This window comes from Phoca vitulina, unplaced genomic scaffold (assembly GCF_004348235.1).
Source record: "Phoca vitulina isolate PV1807 unplaced genomic scaffold, GSC_HSeal_1.0 scaffold4, whole genome shotgun sequence".
Classification (NCBI taxonomy): domain Eukaryota; kingdom Metazoa; phylum Chordata; class Mammalia; order Carnivora; family Phocidae; genus Phoca; species Phoca vitulina.
In genome coordinates, this window is record NW_022589707.1 from 4385938 (window position 1) to 4408264 (window position 22327).

The 22327-nt window shown below is 40.2% G+C and overlaps 1 protein-coding gene across 6 annotated transcripts in view; it reads left to right on the forward strand.

The window, feature by feature from the left end:
• The window catches only part of TPK1 (thiamin pyrophosphokinase 1), a 325993-nt gene extending 304948 nt beyond the window's left edge, over positions 1–21045 (forward strand). For all 6 annotated transcript variants that reach the window (XM_032401396.1, XM_032401394.1, XM_032401393.1 and 3 more), the window contains one exon: positions 19911–21045. In XM_032401396.1, the coding sequence (XP_032257287.1) occupies positions 19911–20029 (119 nt within the window). In that variant the 3' untranslated portion in view covers positions 20030–21045. The remainder of the gene's footprint in view (positions 1–19910) is intronic.
• Positions 21046–22327: the final 1282 nt, after the last annotated feature.

Consider the following 22327-nt stretch of genomic DNA (forward strand, 5'->3'; position numbering starts at 1 on the left):
TTGCTCCAAAATACCTTCTGCCCCCTCTCTCTTTCTTCTTCTTCTGGGATCCCAATTATTCTAATGTTGTTTCGTCTTATGGCATCACTTATCTCTCGAATTCTGCCCTTGTGATCCAGTAGTTGTTTCTCTCTCTTTTTCTCAGCTTCTTTATTTTCCACCATTTGGTCTTCTGTATCACTAATTCTCTCTTCTGCCTCATTTATCCTAGCAGTTAGAGCCTCCATTTTTTATTGCACCTCATTAATAGTCTTTTTGATTTCGACTTGGTTAGATTTTAGTTCTTTTATTTCTCCAGAAAGGGTTTCTCTAATAACTTCCATGCTTTTTTCAAGCCCAGCTAGTATCTTTAAAGTGATGATTCTGAACTCTAGATCCGACATCTTACTAATGTCCGTATTGATTAGGTCCCTGGCAGTCGGTACTGCCTCTTGTTCTTTTTGTTGAGGTGATTTTTTCTGTCTTGTCATTTTTGTCCAGAGGAGAATAGATGAATGAGAGAACAAAAAAAATGGTAACAGGTAACAACATCCACAGAAAATATACACTAAACAAATCAGAAAAGACCTGAAACCAGGGGGAAAGAAAGGGAAAGAAAGAAAAAAGAAAAATAAAGATAAAAACAAAAGCAAAACAAAACAGAAAAACAGAATATGATGAAATATGATCAGGCTGGTGCATAGATCAGTGCCACACACTAGATTTGGGGCGTATTTTGGTCTGTTAGAAGAAAGTGCCTCCCAAAATTTTAAAGAAAGAAAAACTTATATATGTACAAAAATAACGGTTAATACAATGAAGGGATGGAATATGACTGTAAAGATGAAAATTATAAAAGATTTTATAAAAGGAATTGATAAGTTGGTTGAAAAAAGAAAGGATTTTAAAAAAAAAGGGAGAGAATGTGATCAGGCAGGAGACTAGAACAAAGCCATACACTAGAGATTTAGGGTATATTTTGATCTGTTAGAAGAAACAACTTATATATATATGCCAAAAATAAGGGTAACTAGTATGAAGGGATAGAATATGACTCTAAAAATGAAAAATAAAAAATTTTTAAAAAAGGGATTGATAAGATGTTGGTTGAAAAAGGGAAAAAGAAAAATTCAAAAAAAAATTAACTTTGAAGGACTACAGAATCATGGTAAAAAAGCCATGGATTCCATGTGCAGTATTCCCCTAGCGCTGGAGTTCTGCCGTTCTCATTGATCGGTAAACTTGGTCTTGGCTGGCTGTTCTCACTGATCTTCCAGGGGAGGGGCCTGTTGCTGTGGTTCCCAAATGTCTTTGCCGGAGGCGGAATTGCCCCACCCTTGCCGGTCCGGGCTAAGTAATCTGCTCGGGTTTGCTCTCGGGAGCTTTTGTTCCCTGCAAGCTTTCAGTGCAGCTTTGGAGGACGAGAGTGAAATGGCAGCCTCGTAATCTCTGCCCCGGAGGAGCTGAGAACTCAGGGCCCCGCTCCTCAGTGTGCCCCCAGAGAAAAGCAGTCAGTCACTCCCGTCTCCCTGGTCTCCGGCCGCACTCCATGCTCACCCGGCCTGTGACCGAGCATTTGTATCTCTGACACCCGACCCCATGTGGAGTCTCCAAACCCAGCAGATCCCTGCGGTGCGCTCCCGCGCCGCTCCTCCCAGGGGAGGAAGGTGAGTCTCCCCGGATCTGCCGCTTGTTGGGTCCCTGCTGGAGGAGCAGTGGCCTGACTGTGCCGCAGAATACGGTTTATGGCAACCCCAAGCTGAGAGCCCGCGCCTCGGCTCCGTCTCTGCAGCTGGCTTCCCCGCTCCGATACCTGGGAGCTCTGCCGCACTCAGGCACCCCCGGACTTCCTGTGACCCCGAGGGTCCTGAGACCACACTGTCCCGCGAGGGTTCCACCCCCCAGTTCGCCACCAGAGTGACGTCCCTCAGCGGAGCCGACTTCTAAAAGTTCTGATTTTGTGCTCCGCGGCTCTATCACTTGCCAGAAGCGGATGACGGAAGCCCCCTCCCCCGCTGTCTATCCTCCCGAATATCGCCTCGGATTCACTTCTCCGCACATCCTACCTTCCAGAAAGTGGTCGCTTTTCTGTTTAGAGAGTTGTTGCTATTCTTTTCTTCGATCTCCTGTTGAGTTTGTAGGTGTTCAGAATGGTTTGATCCCTATCCAGCTGAATTCCTGGGACCAGACGAAATCCAGGTCTCCTACTCCTCCACCATCTTGCTCCTCCCTCAGATTCACTTTTTTATCTAATGTGTTTTCTACAGATGTAGCAAAATGTTTTTACTACAAGCCAGGTATTGAACCGTGTCCTTGGTCGTAAGCCTGTGGATCATTTTCTCTTTCCTCCTGGTCCAGACTCTTAATACCACTGGCCAGTGGCTAACGGGCAGGAAAAGCACCCCTATAGTGTTTTAGAGACGGAATCAGTGCATTCTTAAAATAAGAAAATACAAAGTGTTTCAGGTAAGGACTTCATGCCCATGTTCTGTAGCTACTCAAAGAGAAGGGATGAGAAACCTCTGCATCAGTTTTGTGGCTGGTCTGAAGCCCAGGATGTTGGTCTGTCTCTAAGGATCCCTTTCTTCAGTTTCATAACTAAGCATTAGAAAGAAAAATAAGCAATTTAAATATTTGGCATGCAACTCAAATCATTTAACTCTGCTTAGCCGGTCTATAAAGAGGTCTGGAAGGTGTTCCAAGGTGTTAACTTCCCTAGTTTGACTCTGTGATAGCAGAAGGCAGAGGACTTTTGTCCTTCACTTGATAAAATGTGTATGCTGTGCATCGTTCCGTTGATAAAATATCTTAAACTGGTTTCCCAGTCTTGAAATAAAGGGGTTGGGTATTCGACCAGTGGTTCTTGGTCCATAGTCTCTGAAGCTGTGAAGGCCCCGACATGTTCCCTCAGGCCCCCTTCATTTCTGAGTGGGTTAAAGCCAGGGGTCAGGGCTCTGAACCTGGCACCTGAACTGCTTAAAGCAGGGGCAGCTCCACTACTCTCTGTGGCAAACCACTGAACGAGCTACGTAAGGTCCCTCTCAGAGATTCTGTGACAGAAGAAGTGAGATCAAGTCATTGGAGGAAAAGACATCATTTCATGTCCAAGACAGACTGTGCCTGCCGCCACCCCACAGCTGGTGTAGCACATGCTCAACAGAAAGTTACCAATTGGAGACCTGGATAATATGTAACTTTGCATGCAAATAGTTATGCCAAGAAAGTTCAAAGAGTTCAGGTTGTCATCAGGAAAGGATCCATGGTATGAATATTGAAAAATGGATTGATTATGATAACTAGAGCAGGAAGAAATATATTAATTATGAATTAAAGTAGCTGGTTTTTAAGAATGTAATATTTTCAGGCTCATAGAATATTCATATAGGAAGATGCCAGCTATTCCTAATATGAAATATTATCATTGTATACCAGTAAGGGGAAATTAAAAAGGAAAACCGGTCATGATGAAATACAGTAGGAACAAGCATATGTATTTATGGGTTTATGGACAAAGTCTGAGACATTGTTTTATTACCGTTGATACCACAAATCGTATCTGTTAACACTAAAACATTTGACTTAAATCAAATGCTGTTTTTCCTAAAAGACAGTGGTCAGACTCTCACTAAATGAAATTCTATTCTAAAAACAGCCACATAATTTAATGAACTCTGCTTAATAGTAAACATCCATCTACTCTTTCTGTTTTATAAATACTTTTCAACAAAGAAGTGAAAAGCCACTGTGGCCATGGGATTTCATTTTTAGGAGTCCCCATATCAGGGGGAGAGATACCAGAAAGCTCATCCACTGAGAAGGGCGCTGAAGTCAAGCGTAAAGCATGGGAGGGTGTGTGGAGGCGGGCAGAGTCCCTGTATCCACTCCGTCCCTCGGGTGGAGCAGGTGGTCGAGCCAAAGCACAGCTCAGGGGACAGTGTAGGGACACAGGCAGCAGGGAGCCTTGTGGAGAAAAGTGGACATTTCATCAGCAAGGCAGCAGCCCCAAGGAACAGCTGGTCTGGCTGCATTTACCAAGGTGGAGCCAGAGTCTCAGAAGCATTTCCATGAGCTTTTGTAAACTCAGGGACTCAGAGTCCTCTGCCTAATCTGACTGGATCTTCCCAGCTATAGCAACTTCTAACCATACTTAAACTTCACTCCTGAAATTTATCAATATATGCTGTGGTTTTTCTAAATCTGCCTAGTGGGTGGAAATAGATTTTTTTTTCATATATTGGCGTGTTTTTGTGTGAGGGTATGTGTAAACATATGTGATTTTTTTTTTTTTTTACAAAAAACCCTATTAACCTTATATATTTATAGCCTCATACATAACCTGTTTAATATACCTTCTGTTCTTTGATCCAAGGATGGTGTTCCTTCCTATATGGTTCCTCCTTCTGGTACAAAAATCCATGTCAGTCATTCTGTTGTTTTTATTTCATTTTTTAAATGTATATGCATAAACATTTTCCCAGTTGTGATCAATGGCTATAATGTGAAATGTCAATTTTTCTTTTACTTGTTTAAAGATGAAGACAGTCCAGCATTATAGAAAAATTGCTTAATTTAATCACTACATCATATTCACCAAACCTCTATAACCTATATTAGCTTGGCATTAAAGATTGTAAGAAATTTATTTTTAACTATGTCAGAAAGCGTTTTTGTCTGACCTGGCATTCAAGAACAGCACTAGTCAGCTATAAAGTAGACTTGCCAGGCCTTCATCCCCTTTTAGAGCTTTATTTCCACAGCCACCTGGGGTTTGGCCTTTCTGATGTCACAAACCAAAATGTGTCATTGCCCTTCATGATTTCCATGCTTCAGCCGTTTCTGTCCATACTCAAGGTGGCAGCTGTAATCCAGGTCCTACCCATCTAAGGTTAATAGGTACCTTCACCAACAGCATCTATCCTGTTACAGATGACAGGTCATCTTATGCCTGAGCTATGAATAAGCTGGTTTATAGGCTAGTTTAATCTGATCTTATTTAAATGAATAAATGTCCTTCAAAGCAGTTATTTGGTGGGGGGGGGGGTGCCACCAATTTTTTCCAGCCTCACACGTGCCATTCGCCGAGTCTCTTCCTCCAGGGATAAGGAGGTACGGTGGTTGCTAACGGTCCTTCATTACCCCTTATTCCTCCCAGGATATTCTATGGGTTTTTTTTGTTGTTGTTTGGGGTTATCTGATTTGACTTGGTAAATTATAAAGAGCACAGATTATGTCTTCTTAGCTTATTCTGTGCAGATGTCACCTGTGGGTTTGAGATTGATATTAAGTGATTACACGATGCCACCTCCCATATTCTTCTCTTTCTTCACTTTTCTATGCTGTTGCCATTTGTTTGATGTACCTACAATAATCTCTGTTGAAGGATAGAAGCAAATGCCCCTTTAAAGCTTCCTCGGTGCAGATGAAATGATGACAATAATACAAACTTTCAGTACTTTCACAGAGAAGTCAAAGACCGTTACATACCTCATCCACGTCCACAGCCAGCCGTATCCAAGATAACAAAAGATAGGTCCGAGTGGTATTTTGCAAATGGATGCTAAGGTCACCTGAAGAACTTTTAGCAGAAGTCAGAATATTGCGGTGGGCAGGTCAACTCTGTTTTCGGGGATGACACTGAGGCCAGCAGTACTAAAGGGCTTTGCCCAGGGTTCTCCCACCAGTCAGTCACGAACTGGGATGGGAACCTTCGTCGGGAACGGTCAGCTTTGCCACAGCCGCAATCATCACACTTGCCTGTGTGTTCGGGAGACAGGCCAAAGTCTGTCTGTGCACACAGATTTAAATCTGATACGGACTTCCCACACTGAAAGTCTTGGGCCATTTCTACACAGACCATTCATTTCATCATTAACAATTAAATAGGCCACATTTTATGGATTTGGACGGTCCTTTTTTCTTTTTTTTGTAAAGCAGTTCTGATGCGCTCTTTAACTGCAGTGTGGGCCCTTTGAGTAGAACATGCTAATGATATAACACATTAGGGAATTCTTTTTAACAAAGAAAAATAACATGTTTTAGAAAAGCCTGAACATTTGAAAGTGCTTGGGAAACCTTTTCTAACTGGCATAAATAGCCTTGGTTCCTCCAAGCAAATTGTTTTGGGGACAGCAGGCTGAGTGGAGAGGGAAGAATAATGGACATCAGAAGCCTTCCAATGACTTCCAGCCCTCATCCAAGGGCAAGGTGTGACTTCTGAGAGAGACGAAGATAAATGCAACCACTTTCAAGTAGAGAATTAGAATAGCCCTTCCTTAGACACTTGAGTTTAAGAAAGGATTGGTCATCAGGATAGAGAGGTGACCAGGGCCCACCTCAGGAGGCGGCTTCAGTTCGTCAGGGTTTGGAGAGAGAACTTCCTACAAGAAAGCACTGCGGAGGGCTTGCTATCACAATGAAGACGTCTGCTCTTACCATTTTTCCAGGCACCAGGCATAATTTGGGTTAATTTTCAGGTCTTCCTATGTCAATAAGTGTAAGTCAGGGCTGTCCTGGGTGAGCTTCAGGAAGGTGACGAAGCAGCAGCCTGTGCCCTGTACTGGGCTGTCTGCTCAGCATCCCTGTAGAGGCCCTTCCAGGCAGCCACTGATGCACATACCACAGGCTGCATGCCTGCTTCCCAAATTCGGTGCACGTTCTCTTCAATTCAGGTCTATTTTAATGCACTTCCAATCAAGGAGCATTTCTTGATTCTCCTAACGGCATCACTTCAGCTTTTGAGGAAGTAAAGATAAGCAAGGAGAAGGCACTTTCCTTCACGAGTTCCTAGTCTTTTTTTCCTAACTTCCCCCCAAATTTTAACATTGAATTTTAATATTAAAAAAAATCTCAATTGAACAGAACAGCAAAATCTCTATACTTTCCATCCAGATTTAGAACTGCTAACATTTTTCTACATTTGCATGTCTTTCTTTGTGTGTGTATTATTAATTTGGCCTGCAGTGGGTAGAGAATCAAAGAGAGCTATCCAGGCTAGAAGGTGATGTTTGACTTCAGACTGAAAGGATACAGCAAGCATAGCAGATGGGATATGCTCCAGAAGGAGGAGAAAGATCAGAATTTCTTGTAGGAAGTTCCTGATCTGTTAAGGGAATAGCAAGCAGCATGTGGTGGCTGGCAAGTAGCTTATATGGGAGAAAGTAGACATTTGAGGAAAGGCCTTAAATACCAGGCCAAGAGATGTTTGGGGTAGGAGGCAGCGAGGTTATAAGCAATTAGGTTCCATCAGTTACTCTTTCAGGCGGGAATGGCAAAATCGGCTAGGGAACTTAGAGGAGTGGAGAGGACAGGTGATGACTAAGAGCAAGGACTTTAGTTAGAAAACCATCTCATACATGTCCCGGCAGGAGTCTACTTACTAAGTTCCTTGTAGAACACAGGATGTATTCTACTGGTAATTTTGTTAGGTTTGTTTAGATTTTACATTTTTGGTTTTCTTGTCTAGTTTTGTTAGCCTTTAACTTAAAGGGCAGAGGACCCCATCTTTCTTACTGTTGAGCATATGCCCAGTGTCTGTTGATCCATTCCTGTCCTAAGCTGAAATAATTTTAAAAGACTTGACATGCTCACTTGTATTTAATAGTCTCTTTATAACCTGAGACTCTGTGAATACATATCTGCAGTCCCGTGATAACTGTTCCCTGAAAAAACAGATAACTGATTCATAAGTATGGTTTCTGCTTCAATAACCTAGATCTGTACTGTCCAATCAATACAGTGGCCACATGCGGCTGTTAAATGCTTAAAATTGACTTGTTCAAACTGAGATATGTTGTAAATACACACCAGATTTCAAAGACTTAGTATAAAAAAGGAATGTAAAATATCTAAAAAATAATTTTGTATATGGATGACATGTTAAAATGACAATATTTTAGAACATGAAGTGGCCCACTCCCACCACTTTTCTTCACCAGAGTATCAGAAGCCTTAGCCAGGGCAATTAGACAGCAACAAGAAATAAAAGGCATCTAAAGTGGTAAGGAAGAAGTAAAACTGTCACTATTTGCAGATGACACTATATAAAGAAAACCCTAAAGACTCTAAAAAAACAAAACTGTTACAACTAATAAAGTTGCAGGATACAAAATCAACATACAAAAATCTGTTGGATTTCTATACGCTAATAGCAAACTATCAGAGAAATTATTAAAAAATCCCATTTACAATTGTATCAAAAAGAATACATAGTAATAAATTTAACCAAGGAGATAAAAAACCTGTACACTGAAAATGATACTTTGATGAAAGAAATTGAAAAAGACACAAATGGAAAGATATGCCATGCTCATGGATTGGAAGAATTAATAATGTCCATATTACCCAAAGCAATCTATATAGATCAATGCAATCCCTGCCAAAATTCCAATGGCATTTTTCACAGAAATAGAACAAACAATCCTAAAATCTGTATGAAATCACAGAAGACTCCAAATAGCCAAAGCAATCTTGATAAACAGCAACACACCTGGAGGCATGTTTCCTGATTTCAACCTATATATCACAAAGCTACATTGACCAAACACTGTGTTATTGGCAAAAAAAAAAAAAAAAGCAACAACAGACACAGGCCAGTGGAACCAGACAGAGAGCCCAGAAATGAACCTGTGCATACGTGGTCAATTAAATTACAACAAAGGAGCCAAGAATCTGCAATGGGAGGACAGTCTCTTCAATAAATGGTGATGGGAAAACTGGACAGTCACATGCAAAAGAAGGAAGCTGGACCTCCATCTTGCATCATTCACAAAAATCATCTCAAAAAGGATTAAAGACTTAAAAATAAGACCTGAAACCATAAAACTCCTAGAAGAAAACAGAGATGGTAAGCAACTTGCCATCAGTCTTGGCAATGATTTTTTAGATTTGACACCAAAATCAAAGGTTGCCACTACAGCAAAAAATAAACAAATGGGACTACATCAGACTATCAACAAAATGAAAAGGCAGCATACTGAATGGGAGGAAATATTTGCAAATCCTATATTGGATAAGGGATATCCAAAATATAGAAAGTATTCATAAAATTTAATAGCAAAAAATTATTCACATGGCCAACAGGTACATGAAAATGTGCTCAACCTCACTCATCATCAGGGAAATGAAAATCAAAACCACAATGAGATATCACCTCACATCTGTTAGATGACTATTATCAAAAAGACAATAACAAGTGTTGGCAAGGACTTGGAGAAAAAGGAACCCTTATGCACGGCTGGAGGGAATGTAAATTAGTGCAACTACTATGGAAAACACTATAGAGGTTCCGACAAAAATTAAAAATAGAACTACCATATGATCCAGCAATGCCACTTCTGGGTTTTATCCAAAGGAAACAAAAACATTAACTTGAAACGATATATACATCTGCATGTTCATTGCAGCCTTATTTACAATTGCCAAGAAATGGAAAAACATTAAATGTCCATCAGCAGATGAATGGATAAAGAAAATGTGGTGTGTGTACATACATATACACACAATGGAATATTATTCAGCCATAGAAAAGAAAGAAATCCTGCCATTTGCAACAACATGGATGGATCTTGAGGGGATTATGCTAAGTGAAATAAGTGAGACAGAAAAAAAAGAATCCCTCAGTAGAGAAAACAGGTTCATGGTTGCCAGAGGTTAGGAGTGGAAGAAATGGGTGTAGGTGATCAAAAGATCCAATTGTCCAGTTATAAAACAAGTCATCAGGATGTAATGTACAGCATGGTGAGTTTAGTTACTAATACTATATTGTATTATAGTTGCTAAGAGTACATCTTAAAAGTTCTCATCACATAAAAAAATATTTAACTATTTGTGGTGATGGACATCATACTGACATACTGTGGTGATCATTTCTCAATATATATATATATCGAATCATTATGTAGTATATCTGAAACTAATATAATCTATGTTAATTGTATCTCAACAAAAATAACACAAGTGTGTATATATAAACATTTTATCTATTTTTACTTTTTAATGTGGCTAATGAAAAATTAAAAGTTAGATGTGTGGATCACACATTTCTATTCAACAGTGCTGATATAGATAATTGGATATATTTCTATTCAGATGCTCTCCAACTTGTATATTTTTTTTTAAGATTCCAATAAATATACATGAAAGGCAGGTATTCTCCAGCTCTATACCAGGACTAGTTTGAGTTTCTGCCTTCAAGAAAGTGTGAAAAAGCAGTATTTAATTTTTGATAATTTTTAAGAACAACCGTTAAGTATAAATGCTGTTTTATAGGAAACCACTTTAAAACAGGAATTCTGGAAAGGATATTATTATTAGGACAGGGTAAATTAGCAATTTTTTAAATCAAAAGTTTGCCAAACATATATGTCTGTAAATACCTGTTTTAAATCTATAGTTCAAATAATTGAAATGGTAAAGACCAATCCTAGTGAACTGATTTCAGAGGCAGTGTAGTTTGATGAAATCTGTCACATTTTCTTAATAAACAGCATTTCTCCAAATCAGCTAAGCTTCTCCAGAGAGTAAATGATGAAAGTAGAGCATACGGTGGTGCCCTTACATCTGAAATAGTTAGTGATATGTCCAGTATTCTCCCAGAACTTTACGTAATGTTCCCGAATGGTGGGAAACCTTGAGATCCACCATGAGAGCGTCATTAAACATTTTTCTGTGTGGTATATATGGTATTCATTTAAGGTTTAGAGTGGTTTCCATCCTTTCACGGCATCGCCCACTTACTCTAGTCCATCAGGCTGCTGACAGTTCCCTACTTTAGGGAACACAGCAGCCTCAATTCTCTTTTTAAAACTCTTCAAAGAATTGCCTTAGCCTCCCTTGGTAACGTGTCTCTAACAACTTTCATTATCAGAGCCTGTGGATTTAACCTCTCTCAACTTCATTTTCCCCATCTGTAAACTGCAGATAAAACCCGGCTGTACCTTGAGCACGTGGCGCACTGTTAAGTGCTCGGGTGATGTGTGGAATGAACGAGAATTACTCCCATCTCAGATATCACCTTCTTGTCTAGCATCTCCCAGGCAAAGCACGTTTACTCCCTTCTCTGACTCCTTCAATTTCATCAGTTTAAGAAATGTTGGCATTGCCTTTTTTATAATTTACTTATTTTTACAAAATAACCAGTGTCAACCCCCAAATTCTTAGGAAGCCAGGACGGGCGTCAGGCCTGTGTGTGACACCCCTCACCCACGGATTCACTTCCTGCTTGAATACACAACCCATCCTGGCCCCATGCTTCTGTCCGGTCTGCTGGGCATGACTTTCTAGCTCTAGTGTCCAGCAAAGAGGATAACATAGTAAATACCTTATAAAAACAAATGATTTACCAGCCCGGCAAAGTTTATCTCATCGTACCTCTCAGCTGACTATAAACTAATCACTTGAAGTAAGGCATTTGCTAGTCGTTCAAATCATGGCAAGCTCTCTTTTTCATTTTAAAAGACTATTGATGTGGGGAAAGGAAACCTTGACCTACTTCGTTGACCGAAGAAAGCAAAGAAGCTGAAAATTTCTTTAATACTTATCATGTGTTAGATTGTTGACTAGATAATTCATACGGCTTCTCTGTGAAGTAGATATTCTTATCCACATTTTATAGATGAGAAAACGGAGCTCATAGAGCCATCGTCTGAACCTGGGTCGGACTCACTAACCTCACATGACAGGGTTTAGACTTTTTTTTTGACAGGGAGAGCTTTCCTCCATCAAAGTATCAGAGCAGAACAGTCACCCGGGAGCACAGGGAACAAGTCCTTCCCACTTGTGCTTTCCAGGCCTTTAAAGCGTCAGAAGCCTCCCCACGGCCTCTATTACACCGTCAATCAGCTCAAAAGAGCCACAGACCACTAGGCCGGCCGGCAGAGGAGGGCAAGCAAGACAGCAGGACAGATGGCCCTGCTTACCCTCATGTGACGCAAGAAGGGTTGAATAATTTAAATTCCACCAATTTGCCAGCTTCTGCCGTATAGTCCTCAGTCTTTCCACTTTACACAGATGCTCTAGAATGTCAGTAAAGCAACAGAATATGACGTGCCTAACTCTCATCCTTACCTTTGGGAAGGAAAACAGTTTGAGATCATGGACGAAAATTGTAAAATCTATGTTAACGTTTCTCTTATTCTTAAGTACTTCTATTTCTCTAAAATACGAAAACCCACAAGTTAGGCTGTGCTTCTGTGTTCTCCAATATATCAGGTATTACATTTCACTGGAACAGGAACGTAACCAGCCCTCGTTGGCCAATATTGCTGTCGTTACATCACAACTGCCCTTAAAACAGTCGATGGCACGGGCTTTGAGGCACACAGCTGAGACTGCACTTTCACTCAGACACAGCAATTTCAGGTTATGTTGATCACATGTGATAGTTTCCTATAATTTGATACAAGCTGTAACTTATATTCTTGTCCCTAGTTAAAACAGGACTTGATCTAAATGACGGGTTATCTTAGAACCATGGTTAATTCTGCTTTCTGCAAACGGGGGGAAAAAAAAACCACTACATCTCAATTGTCTAAATGTTGAATTGAATATAAATGTTAAGCCAGCCAAGGTTTTGGACAAGTTTTTGGGGGTAGATTTTGAGAGAGCGATGGCATCAAGATGGCAACATAGGTCATTCCCAACTTCAGTCCCCTTCACAAGAAACTAACAGTTATCCACGGAAGAGACACCATTGTAAAAATCCTAGAACCCATATGGGGGTGAGCCTAAAGCACAAAGACCAAGACGGACTGCATCAGAAGGGCAAGAGGAGCAGCTACACTGACACAGCTCCTTCCCCAGGCCAGCACAACACTGCACCGAGAGGATTCCGGAGCCTACAGTTTCTCCAACAGGAAACAGAGCCCACAGTGGACATCCAGCTCCCCTGCACTGTGGGTCACTTCACAAGAGGCCCAAACTCAGGTCTCACATCAAGGGGGAATTGTGCAGCTTGACCACTGGGCATCGGATTGTGATTGCTATAAACTCTGTTCCCCTTTTCAATCACATTTGGATCCTGGAAGACCGAGTTTCCATTCAGAGCAGCATTCAAGCTCAGCCAGTGGTTTTGCTCATCTGCAGAGTCAAGATTGTGGCCCAGTCTGACCAGGAACTTGGTGGGGCACCGATCTGCCTGATTTGGGACCACAAATAATGAGCCATACCAGCCTTGGAGCCAGTTCAGTTGCTCTGCTTGAGCAGGACAGCTAATTTGTAGGGTTACCTACTGCTGAGTGTAACTCCCAGTGCAGGAAGCCTGAGCCCCTAGGAAACTGTTTAGCCCCGCAGCACTCAAGTTGCCTATCTTCAGAGCCAGAATGGTAACCCCACTGGCCACGGAGCTTGGTGCACAGTTCTGCCTGATTGGGTCCCCAAACAAAAGACTTGCAGGCCCTGGGGCCTATTCTATGGCCCCAACCAAGTAGGGAAACTAATTCATAGTCCTACCTACCTACCTACCGACCAGGAAACCCAACTATAGCTCCCAGGAATCTGCATAGCCCATCCTGCAATCCCAATTAAGCAGCACTTGAGTGGACAGCCAAGCCAGCGGCCCTTCCCATCTGCAGAGCCAAGACTATAGCCTGTTCGACCTCCAGAAAAGAGCCTTGCCAGCCTTGGGGCATTTACAGCAACCCCACCTAAGCAGGAAAATGAATTTGTAGCCCTGACTCCTCCTGAGTACAGCCTTCTGCCCACCCAACCAGGGAACCTAACCAAAGTACAGGGGAAGCCAGGTAGCCCACCTCGCAGCCCTGCTTACAGTGGCACATGAGCCGAGCACATGGCCAGTGGCTCTCCCCATCTGCAGAACAAAGCTGGTGACCCCATCTGGCCAGAGATGGTGCACAGTCCTGCTTGATTTGGGTCCCCGAACAACAAGCCATTATGGCCTTAGCCCCTGTTCTGCTGCCCTGCCCAATCAGGGAAGCTAATTCATAGCCATGCCTGTTCCTGAGAATAATAGTAGTCCTAACTGTCTAGGAAGCCTGACCAACAAATCCACACAACTGTGGAGCCCATCCTACAGTTGCTCTTGGGCAGGGAACACAGCCAGCACATGGAACATTTTTTAGGATCCTATGTTAGGCCACAAAACAAGTCTTAGCAAATTCAAGAAAATTGAAATCATACCAGTTATCCTCTCTGCCCACAGTGGTATGAAACTAAAGATCAATAACAGGAGGAAAACTGGAAAATTTGTGAATACATGGAACTTAAATAGCATTCTGAACAGCCAATGGGTCGAAGAAGAATTTAAAAAGAAAAAGTATCTTGAAACACAATATACCAAAACTTATGGGAAACAACAAAAGCAGTTCTAAGAGGGAAGTTCATAGCTATAATGCATACATCAAGAAAATAGAAAGATTTGGGGGTGCCTGGGTGGCTCAGATGGTTAAGCGTCTGCCTTCGGCTCAGGTCATGATCTCAGGGTCCTGGGATTGAGCCCCACATTGGGCTCCCAGCTCAGCAGGGAGTCTGCTTCTCCCTCTCCCTCTGCTTGTGCTCTCTCAAATGAATAAATCTTTAAAAATTTTTTTAAAAAATAGAAAGATTTCAAATAAACAACCTAACTTTATATCTATGGAACTTGGAAGAACAAACTGAGCTCAAAGTCTGCAGAGGAAAGAAAAGATTGGAAACAAAGATTAGAAAATGAAATACAGAAAAGGAAAACAATTTTTAAAATCTAACCAACATGAGAGAGGACTCAAATCAAAAAAACTTATAAATGAAAAAGATTACAACTAAACCACCAAAATACAAAAGATTTTATGAAACTACTATGAAGACTACACCAACAAACTAGACAACTACAAAGAAATGGAAAAATTCTTAGAAACATACACCCTACCAAGACTGAGTTAGGAAGAAATAGAAAATCTGAACAGATGAATTACTAGTAAGGAGCTTGAACCCGTAATGAAAAATCTCCCAATAAAGAAAAGCCCAGGACCAGATGGCTTCCCTGGTGCATTTTACCAAACATTTAAAGAAGAATTAGTGCCAATCCTTTTCAAACTCTTCCAAAAAACTGAGACGGTAGAAACACTCCCAATTCCTTTTATGAGGCCAGCATTACTCTGATACCAAAGCCAAATAAGGACACTACAAGAAAACTACACGCCAATATTCCTGATACATACAGATGCAAAAATTTTCAATGAAATTACTAGCAAATTGAACTCAACAGCATATTAGAAGGATTATTCACAATAATCAAGTGGTATTTATCTCTGGGATGCAAGGATGGTTCAACATACACAAATAAATAAATGTGATACATCACAATAGAAAAAAATAATCATATGGTGATCTCGATAGATGCAGAAAATGCATTTGACAAAATTCAACATCCATTCATGATAAAAACTCTTAACAAATGTATAGAAAGAATGTGCCTCCATCTAATAAAGGCCATATATGACAAGCCCACAGCTAACAATGATGAAAGTTTGAAAGTCTTTCCTGTAAGATAAGGAAGAAGACAAGGGTGCCAACTCTCCCCACTCCCATTCAACACAGTACTGGAAGTCGTAGCCAGAGTAGTTAGGCAAAACAAAAGGCATCAGAATTGGAAAAGAAGAAATAAATTGTAAATTTGCAGATAATATGATTTTATATACAGAAAATCCTAACAGCCGCACCAAAAACAGATCAACAATTCATTAAAGGTACAGGTCTCAAAATTAACATACAAAAATCAGTAGTGTTTCTATATACTAACAATGAGTTATCTGAAAAATACGGAAATTATCCCATTTATAATAGCATCAAAAACAATAAAATACTTAGGAATAAATTTACCCAAAGAGGTCAAAGATCTCTACGCTGAAAACTACAAGGCATTAATGAAAGAAATTGAATAAGACACAAATGGGAAGATATTCCATGTTCATGGATTGGAAGAATTAATATCATTAAAATGTCCATACTATCCAAAACCATCTATAGATTTAATACAATCCCTATCAAGATTCCAATGTCATTTTTTACAAAAGTAAAAAAAAAAAAAATCCTAAAATTTGTATGGAACCACAAAAGACCCTGAATAGCTAAAGTAATGCTGAGAAAGAACAAATCTGGAGGCATCACAGTTCCTGATTTCAAACTATATAATAATGCTGTAGTAATCAAAACAGTATGTTACTGGCATAAAAAAATATACACGTGAACCAAAGGAACATAACCCAGAGCTATACAATTAACCCCCCAGCTATACAATCAACTAATATTTGCCAAGGGATCCAAGAATACTCAACTGAGAAAAGACTATCTCTTCAATAGGTGGTACTGAGAAAACTGGATATTCACTCCTATCTTAAACCATTCACAAAAATTAACTCAAATGGAATAAAGACTTAAACATGAAACCTGAAGCCATGAAACTCCCAGAAAAAAACCTAGGGGAAAAATTGTCTTGACCCAGGTTTTGGCAATGATGTTTTGTTAAGACACCTAAAGGACAAGCAACAAATTAAAAAATAAACAAGTAGGACTACATCAAACTAAAACCTTCCACACAGCAAAAGCAGCAATCAACAAAATGAAAAGACAACCTATGTATGAAAAGGAGAAAAAAATATTGGCAAGCTGTATATCTGATAAGGAGTTAATATCTAAAATATATAAAGAATTCCTAAAATTCAGTAGCAAAAAGAAAAAAAAGCAAATAATCCATTCAAAGTACCTGAATAGGCATTTTTCCAAAGAAGATATTCAAATGACCAACAGGTGCATGAAAAGGCACTCACATCACTCATCATTACAGAAATGCAACTCAAAACCACAAAGAGCTCTATCACCTTACGCTATCATCAAAAAAAGATAACAAATGCTGGCATGGTCTTAGAGAAAAGAGAACCCATGAATGCTGTTGATGAAAATGTAAACTGGTACAGACACTTTGGAAAACATGGAGGTTCCTCAAAAAATTAAAACTAGAACTACCCTATGATCCAGCAATTCCACTTTTGGGAACATATCTGAAGGAAATGAAAACACTATGTTGAAGAGATATCTGCACATCATGTCCTCTAGCAGCATTATTCACAAGAGCCAAGAAATGTGTCCATCAGTGGATGAATGGATAAAGAAGTTGTGGTACACACACACAGAAATATTATTCTGCCATAAAAAGGGGAAAATCTGCCATTTGCAACAACATGAATAGACTTTTAGGGCATTATGTTAAATGAAGTGAGTCAGACAGAGAAAGACAAATACTGTATGATCTCACTTATATGTGGAATCTAAAAAATACCGACCTCAGATACTTTGTTGCCAGGGGCACAGGGGTGGGGAGGAATTAGGAGAAGGTGAACACAAACTTCTAGTTCTTAGATCTAGATCTAGAAGTACTGGGCATATCATGTACAACATGATAAATGTAGTTAACAATGCCGTGTGGAATATTTGAAAGTTGGTAAGAGTAGATTCTAAAAGTTCTTATCACAAGGGAAAAAAATTTGTAATACATGTTAACTAAATTTATTGTGATAATCATTTCCTAGTATATAGGTATGCATCAATATATATCAATAGAACTGGAAGAAAATAATCTGTTTTCCCATCTGTGGGAAGTTGTCTGTCTGCCAGTCTTGTTATTTTACTTCACAATTGACCCTCCAACATTTGGGGTAAGGAGAGTTCAAATCATAATTCCAACTATTTTCCTCAAAAAAAAAAAAATTTTTTTTTTTTTCTTATAGGGAAGACTTTAGGGTTTGCTCCAAAAGCATGATTCTTTGACTTGAAGGAATATACTCCAAAATAATTGTAGTGACATAGTAAATTAAAATTCATGATTTTGTAGTTCAGCTTATTCATCTTAGTTTTCTGTCATTTTATTATAATTTCCATAAAGTTGGAGACTAGCAAATGTATTTAACTGTAACCTTTCATTAATTCTGACTGTACTGCGACACACTGAATGTGTCCCTTAAAAGTCCTGTGTGGAAGCCTAGCCCCCAACGTGGTGGTATCTGGAGGTGGGCCTTTGGGAGGTGACTCTCATGATGAGATTAAAACTGTGTTCATTCTTTCCCCATAAAGAATTACTGTCAGGGAAACCGATCGATCGATCGATAGATAGATATAGATTGATTGAGACACTTAGATATATATGTATCTCCTAAGTGTCTAGTCCTAATAATCCAAAATCAATAGTCTACCTTCAGAAAAGCAGAAAGGAATTTATATGCAACTACAAACTAGAGAAATAATTTTGTTCTCTTGTCCTTTGAGCCTATATAAAAGCCAGGATTTTAATCAGTTTCCAGAATCTTAAAATGCATTGTGTCAAATTCAGGTGGTTGTGCATGTATATATCTTGTACTTCACTGGGAAGTTTCCCCTGTAAAGGTGGCAGGCCCACTAGAGCATTCACAATTGTCTTTATGAATAAATGTTTTGCAGTGTTCAATCTGTTCCCCAACTTTTCCCTTGTTGGCCATTGGAAAATCCTTGAAATCCTAGGCCTGGCCCAGATGTCTGGAGGTGGGGTGTGCACCTGATCCCAAGCAAGGCTGTCCTGCAGGAGAGCCAAGGCCTCTTTCTCCAACAGATCCCAAATAGACTTTGTCATGAATCCATGACCACCACCCTAACCCACTATCCACAAAATCGTGTCTAGATTTGTAAATTTAGGTGCATATTAGTATCATTTAGAAACTTCATCTCAAAAAAGTTCCAAATTATTGAAGAGGCAAGAGCTTCTTACACTGAATTATATATTAGGGTAATATTACCTGAGGCGCACTCCGTATTCTTGTATGGTTTTACCTTATAACTTTGTGTTTGCATTAGTAAAGGCGCTGACAACTCTGAAAAATAAGTAATTTGAGTTTTAATAAGTAAAGTGTGTTAACTGGTGATACTAATTATACGTTGTCCTGTAATACTATCTCTGGATTTTTAAATTGCCTTTTTCAAAATTTCCTCAGGAAGATAACAAGCTCCCTCTAGTGGGAAGTGAGCATTATAATTCGGTTATTTCCCCAAAGCACTGTAACTTCAGTTACATTTTGTTTAAAGGAAAGGGGCTCCATTTATTTTTCTCTTTGAATTTTAGCCAAGAGAATAATATTGGTTATCATGGAATGTGTATAGGACAGTCATGAGTTTGGGGCATGTTGATGAACTGCTCTTACATAAGCAAAGAAAGTGAGGTTACCTCAACTTAATGCCTTAATGCCTAAGCATTACCTCCAGCTAACCTGTTAGAATATATACATACATACATAGAATTTACTTACCAATTACATATATATCACTTAACTCCTAAGCCTTTACTTTGATTTAATTAAGTAGTTAGAAGATTATCTCTTATCTCTTGGCCTCATTTTACAGCCGAGCTTATGGCTTCCTCAAGATTTCACAGTCGGCTTCGACCTTTAAGTTTCTATTAATTTTACAGAAAGCAAGCCTTGCTCATTTTGGCTTTTCTTAATTTATGAGAAAAATATAACCAAAATCCCGTGGTTTTTTGGAGTAATTAGCTTTCCGCCCCATATCATTCAGACTTGAAGCTAAAACTGCATCTTTATAGAGTTTAATAACTTATGTAAAATGTTAATTCTCAGTCATCAAGAAAAATTATAATTGCACCCAGGCAATGAAGTAAGTAGCACATTACAAAATGGGTTTTGATTTTACAATCGGTAATGAAAAAAAATTTAAAAATTTAATGAAATTTTGTCCGAGAGTGGCATATATCCCAGAATAGTTAACAACCAATAACCAACTCCTGGAAAGTTATGGAAACTTTCAATTTTAAAATCCTACATGCTATGTTTCACCTGTCCCACATTGTATGTAGCTTATATCAAAGCATAGGCTTCACTGCTTTTTGGTAACTGTTGACAAAGTTCTACCACACTGGAGAAAGGTTGGCTCTCACTAAACATTGTTTTATTGTTTTCTTATAGCAAACAACATGCTTGGTTTTGGAACACTGGTCAGTACTTCCAATACCTATGATGGATCTGGTGTCGTGACCGTGGAAACGGACCATCCACTCCTCTGGACCATGGCCATCAAAAACTGACCCAGCACCTGGCATCCACAGCCATGCCTCTGATTTACCTCATTTGCCGCCGACTTATTGCTCAACAAGAACTTTGATTTACAGAAATTTACACCTCTCCATGGGAAGCCCAGTAGTTTTAAAGATGTTAATGTGTAGATAATCCAGGTAACACAAATGACAGATCCCAATTTTACAGTGAGGAAAAAAATGATTATTTGTGAAAAAAGTAAATAAGCTCTATTACATTCACTTGGAAAACTACTGTGGATTATTCCCCTATAAAATTCAGTACCAATTATTATCATTCCATTCATCCTAGAGAATTGTTTTTGATTTTGAAGCTGAGAAAGTTCTTGGTTGAGGGTCCTTGGTGTTTAACACATCAGCCGCCTCCTGCCCATCCTTAAATCCTTACACCGAAGGCTACGTCTGAGTGTTAATGCTAGAGTCCTCTGTATAATACGGGAAAAAAATTCCTTTCAGAGTGGGATGTTAGAATGGCACCATTTTGCCCTGGCCTTACCTGTCTTTGGTATTATCTTTTAAAAATAAATCAAGAATCATTGACCTAATTATTAAATTTGAAAACAGGCAGCTATAGGTGAAGAGAGAAACGGCATGAAAGGTGAATGACAGTTCATAAAGCCCTACTGACGCTTTCACCCCAAGCTCAGCTCTGAGCTGAGTGCACTAGGCTCCAGTGGAGTGACAGATGAGAACTGCCCTCGTTGGAATTACAACCAAGGCTGAAGATGTTGTGCAGAGGAAACTCATGCACGAAAACTGAATTGTTTCTGACATTACTCAGCCTGAAAAAGCATTGGTTCACAGGCCCCAAAGTTAATGCAGAGGACCAGGAAATGAGTTTGACACCTAGTAGTAAGAATCTGGGTCTGAAAGCCTGAGCTCCTGTCCTGGTCCAGCCATTCACCCAAGTTCCCGGAACCTTGTCCTGAGCCAGAACCTGGGAGGGGCTGGCAGGGCGGTGCTGCAGCCTCCTCCCGCTGCCCCCCCCCCCCCCCCCCCCTTCTAGACCCCGACACCTGCCCAGCAGAGAATGCACAGCATTACCGGCTCAGCGGTTCAAACCACGTGGGGCACTGAAATGCACTCTTGTTTCTTTTATAATGAGACCCTCATCTCTCTTCTTACCCTTTTCTATCCTATTTACCAAACGAAATGGTGTCATACAAACCATGACGTGAGGAGAACCCACCCACTAGGTTTTATGAACGCACATCCCCATTTTGCTCTCAAGGACCAGCAGCTCTTTCCTTCCTGGTGTTACGATAAAGCAAGAGTTGGATTTTAAGTGGAGAGTGAAAGGGGAATCAGTTGAGCTGCATGCAGTTGTGAGGTTCACCATGAGAGGTCAGTTGTGATTATTACGCAAATATAGGAGGTTGGAATCCGATGTCAAATAAAAATACTTAGTTACCAGTGTGCATGTTTGTGGTCCGTTTTTAAGAAAACAGCCCGTTTTCTCAACTGTATTTCATTGTCACCGATCTCTCATAATCAATGTTTCTGTACAAAAAGAAGAAAATTGCCCAAAGGATGTTTAATAACAACAGCACTTCACTCCTCCGATTTCAGCAAGCAGCCAGTATTAACACTTGCTCTAAGCTGCACGGAAGGTCTGCACGAGATCACATGTGCCGGTGCTTACGCTCTTTCTCTGGACTCGCTGCCCATCTAGAGAAGAGGGATTATATGGAGCACCTGCTTATCTTGCAGGCCTTAGGAAAGACAGGATTGCTTTCGAAGATCTTTATAAGCTGGAGAAAAAAGAATAGAAGGGACTGCCATACTAGCGAAAGTGGAGAAAGTCAGTGGAGGAAGAACCTTGGGGAATTAAGAAAAAGCAGAAGGGTCGGAGCACAGGTGAGCGGCCCAGACCCTGCACTCCGTGCTGTGCTGCGTGGAAGGCCCCCCTCTAGACCCTGCGGCACGTTCTCCGCCAAACGCACATCCCAGAGCTTCTGTCCCTGTACTGCTGACCTTCCCATTCACAGCAGACACAAGGGCAAAGAAGCCAGGGGAAAGGTCAGTTGAGGTCCTTTAACTCAGAACCCCCAATGGAAAAACTTAGTACCTAAGACCTCCGAACCACTGCCCCGAACAACATCTGCACAAACTAGAAGGGAGCAGAGTGGTGGCGGGTAAAGTGCGTAGCGTTCTTGACACTTGTACTTTTTATTTCACTTAGAAGTTGAGGTTCAGCCGTTACATACTCATTACCAGAAACATATGCTCAACACATAAAAGAAATGACTATTGTTTTAAAATTTTACTACCAAAAAACGCATGTCCTAT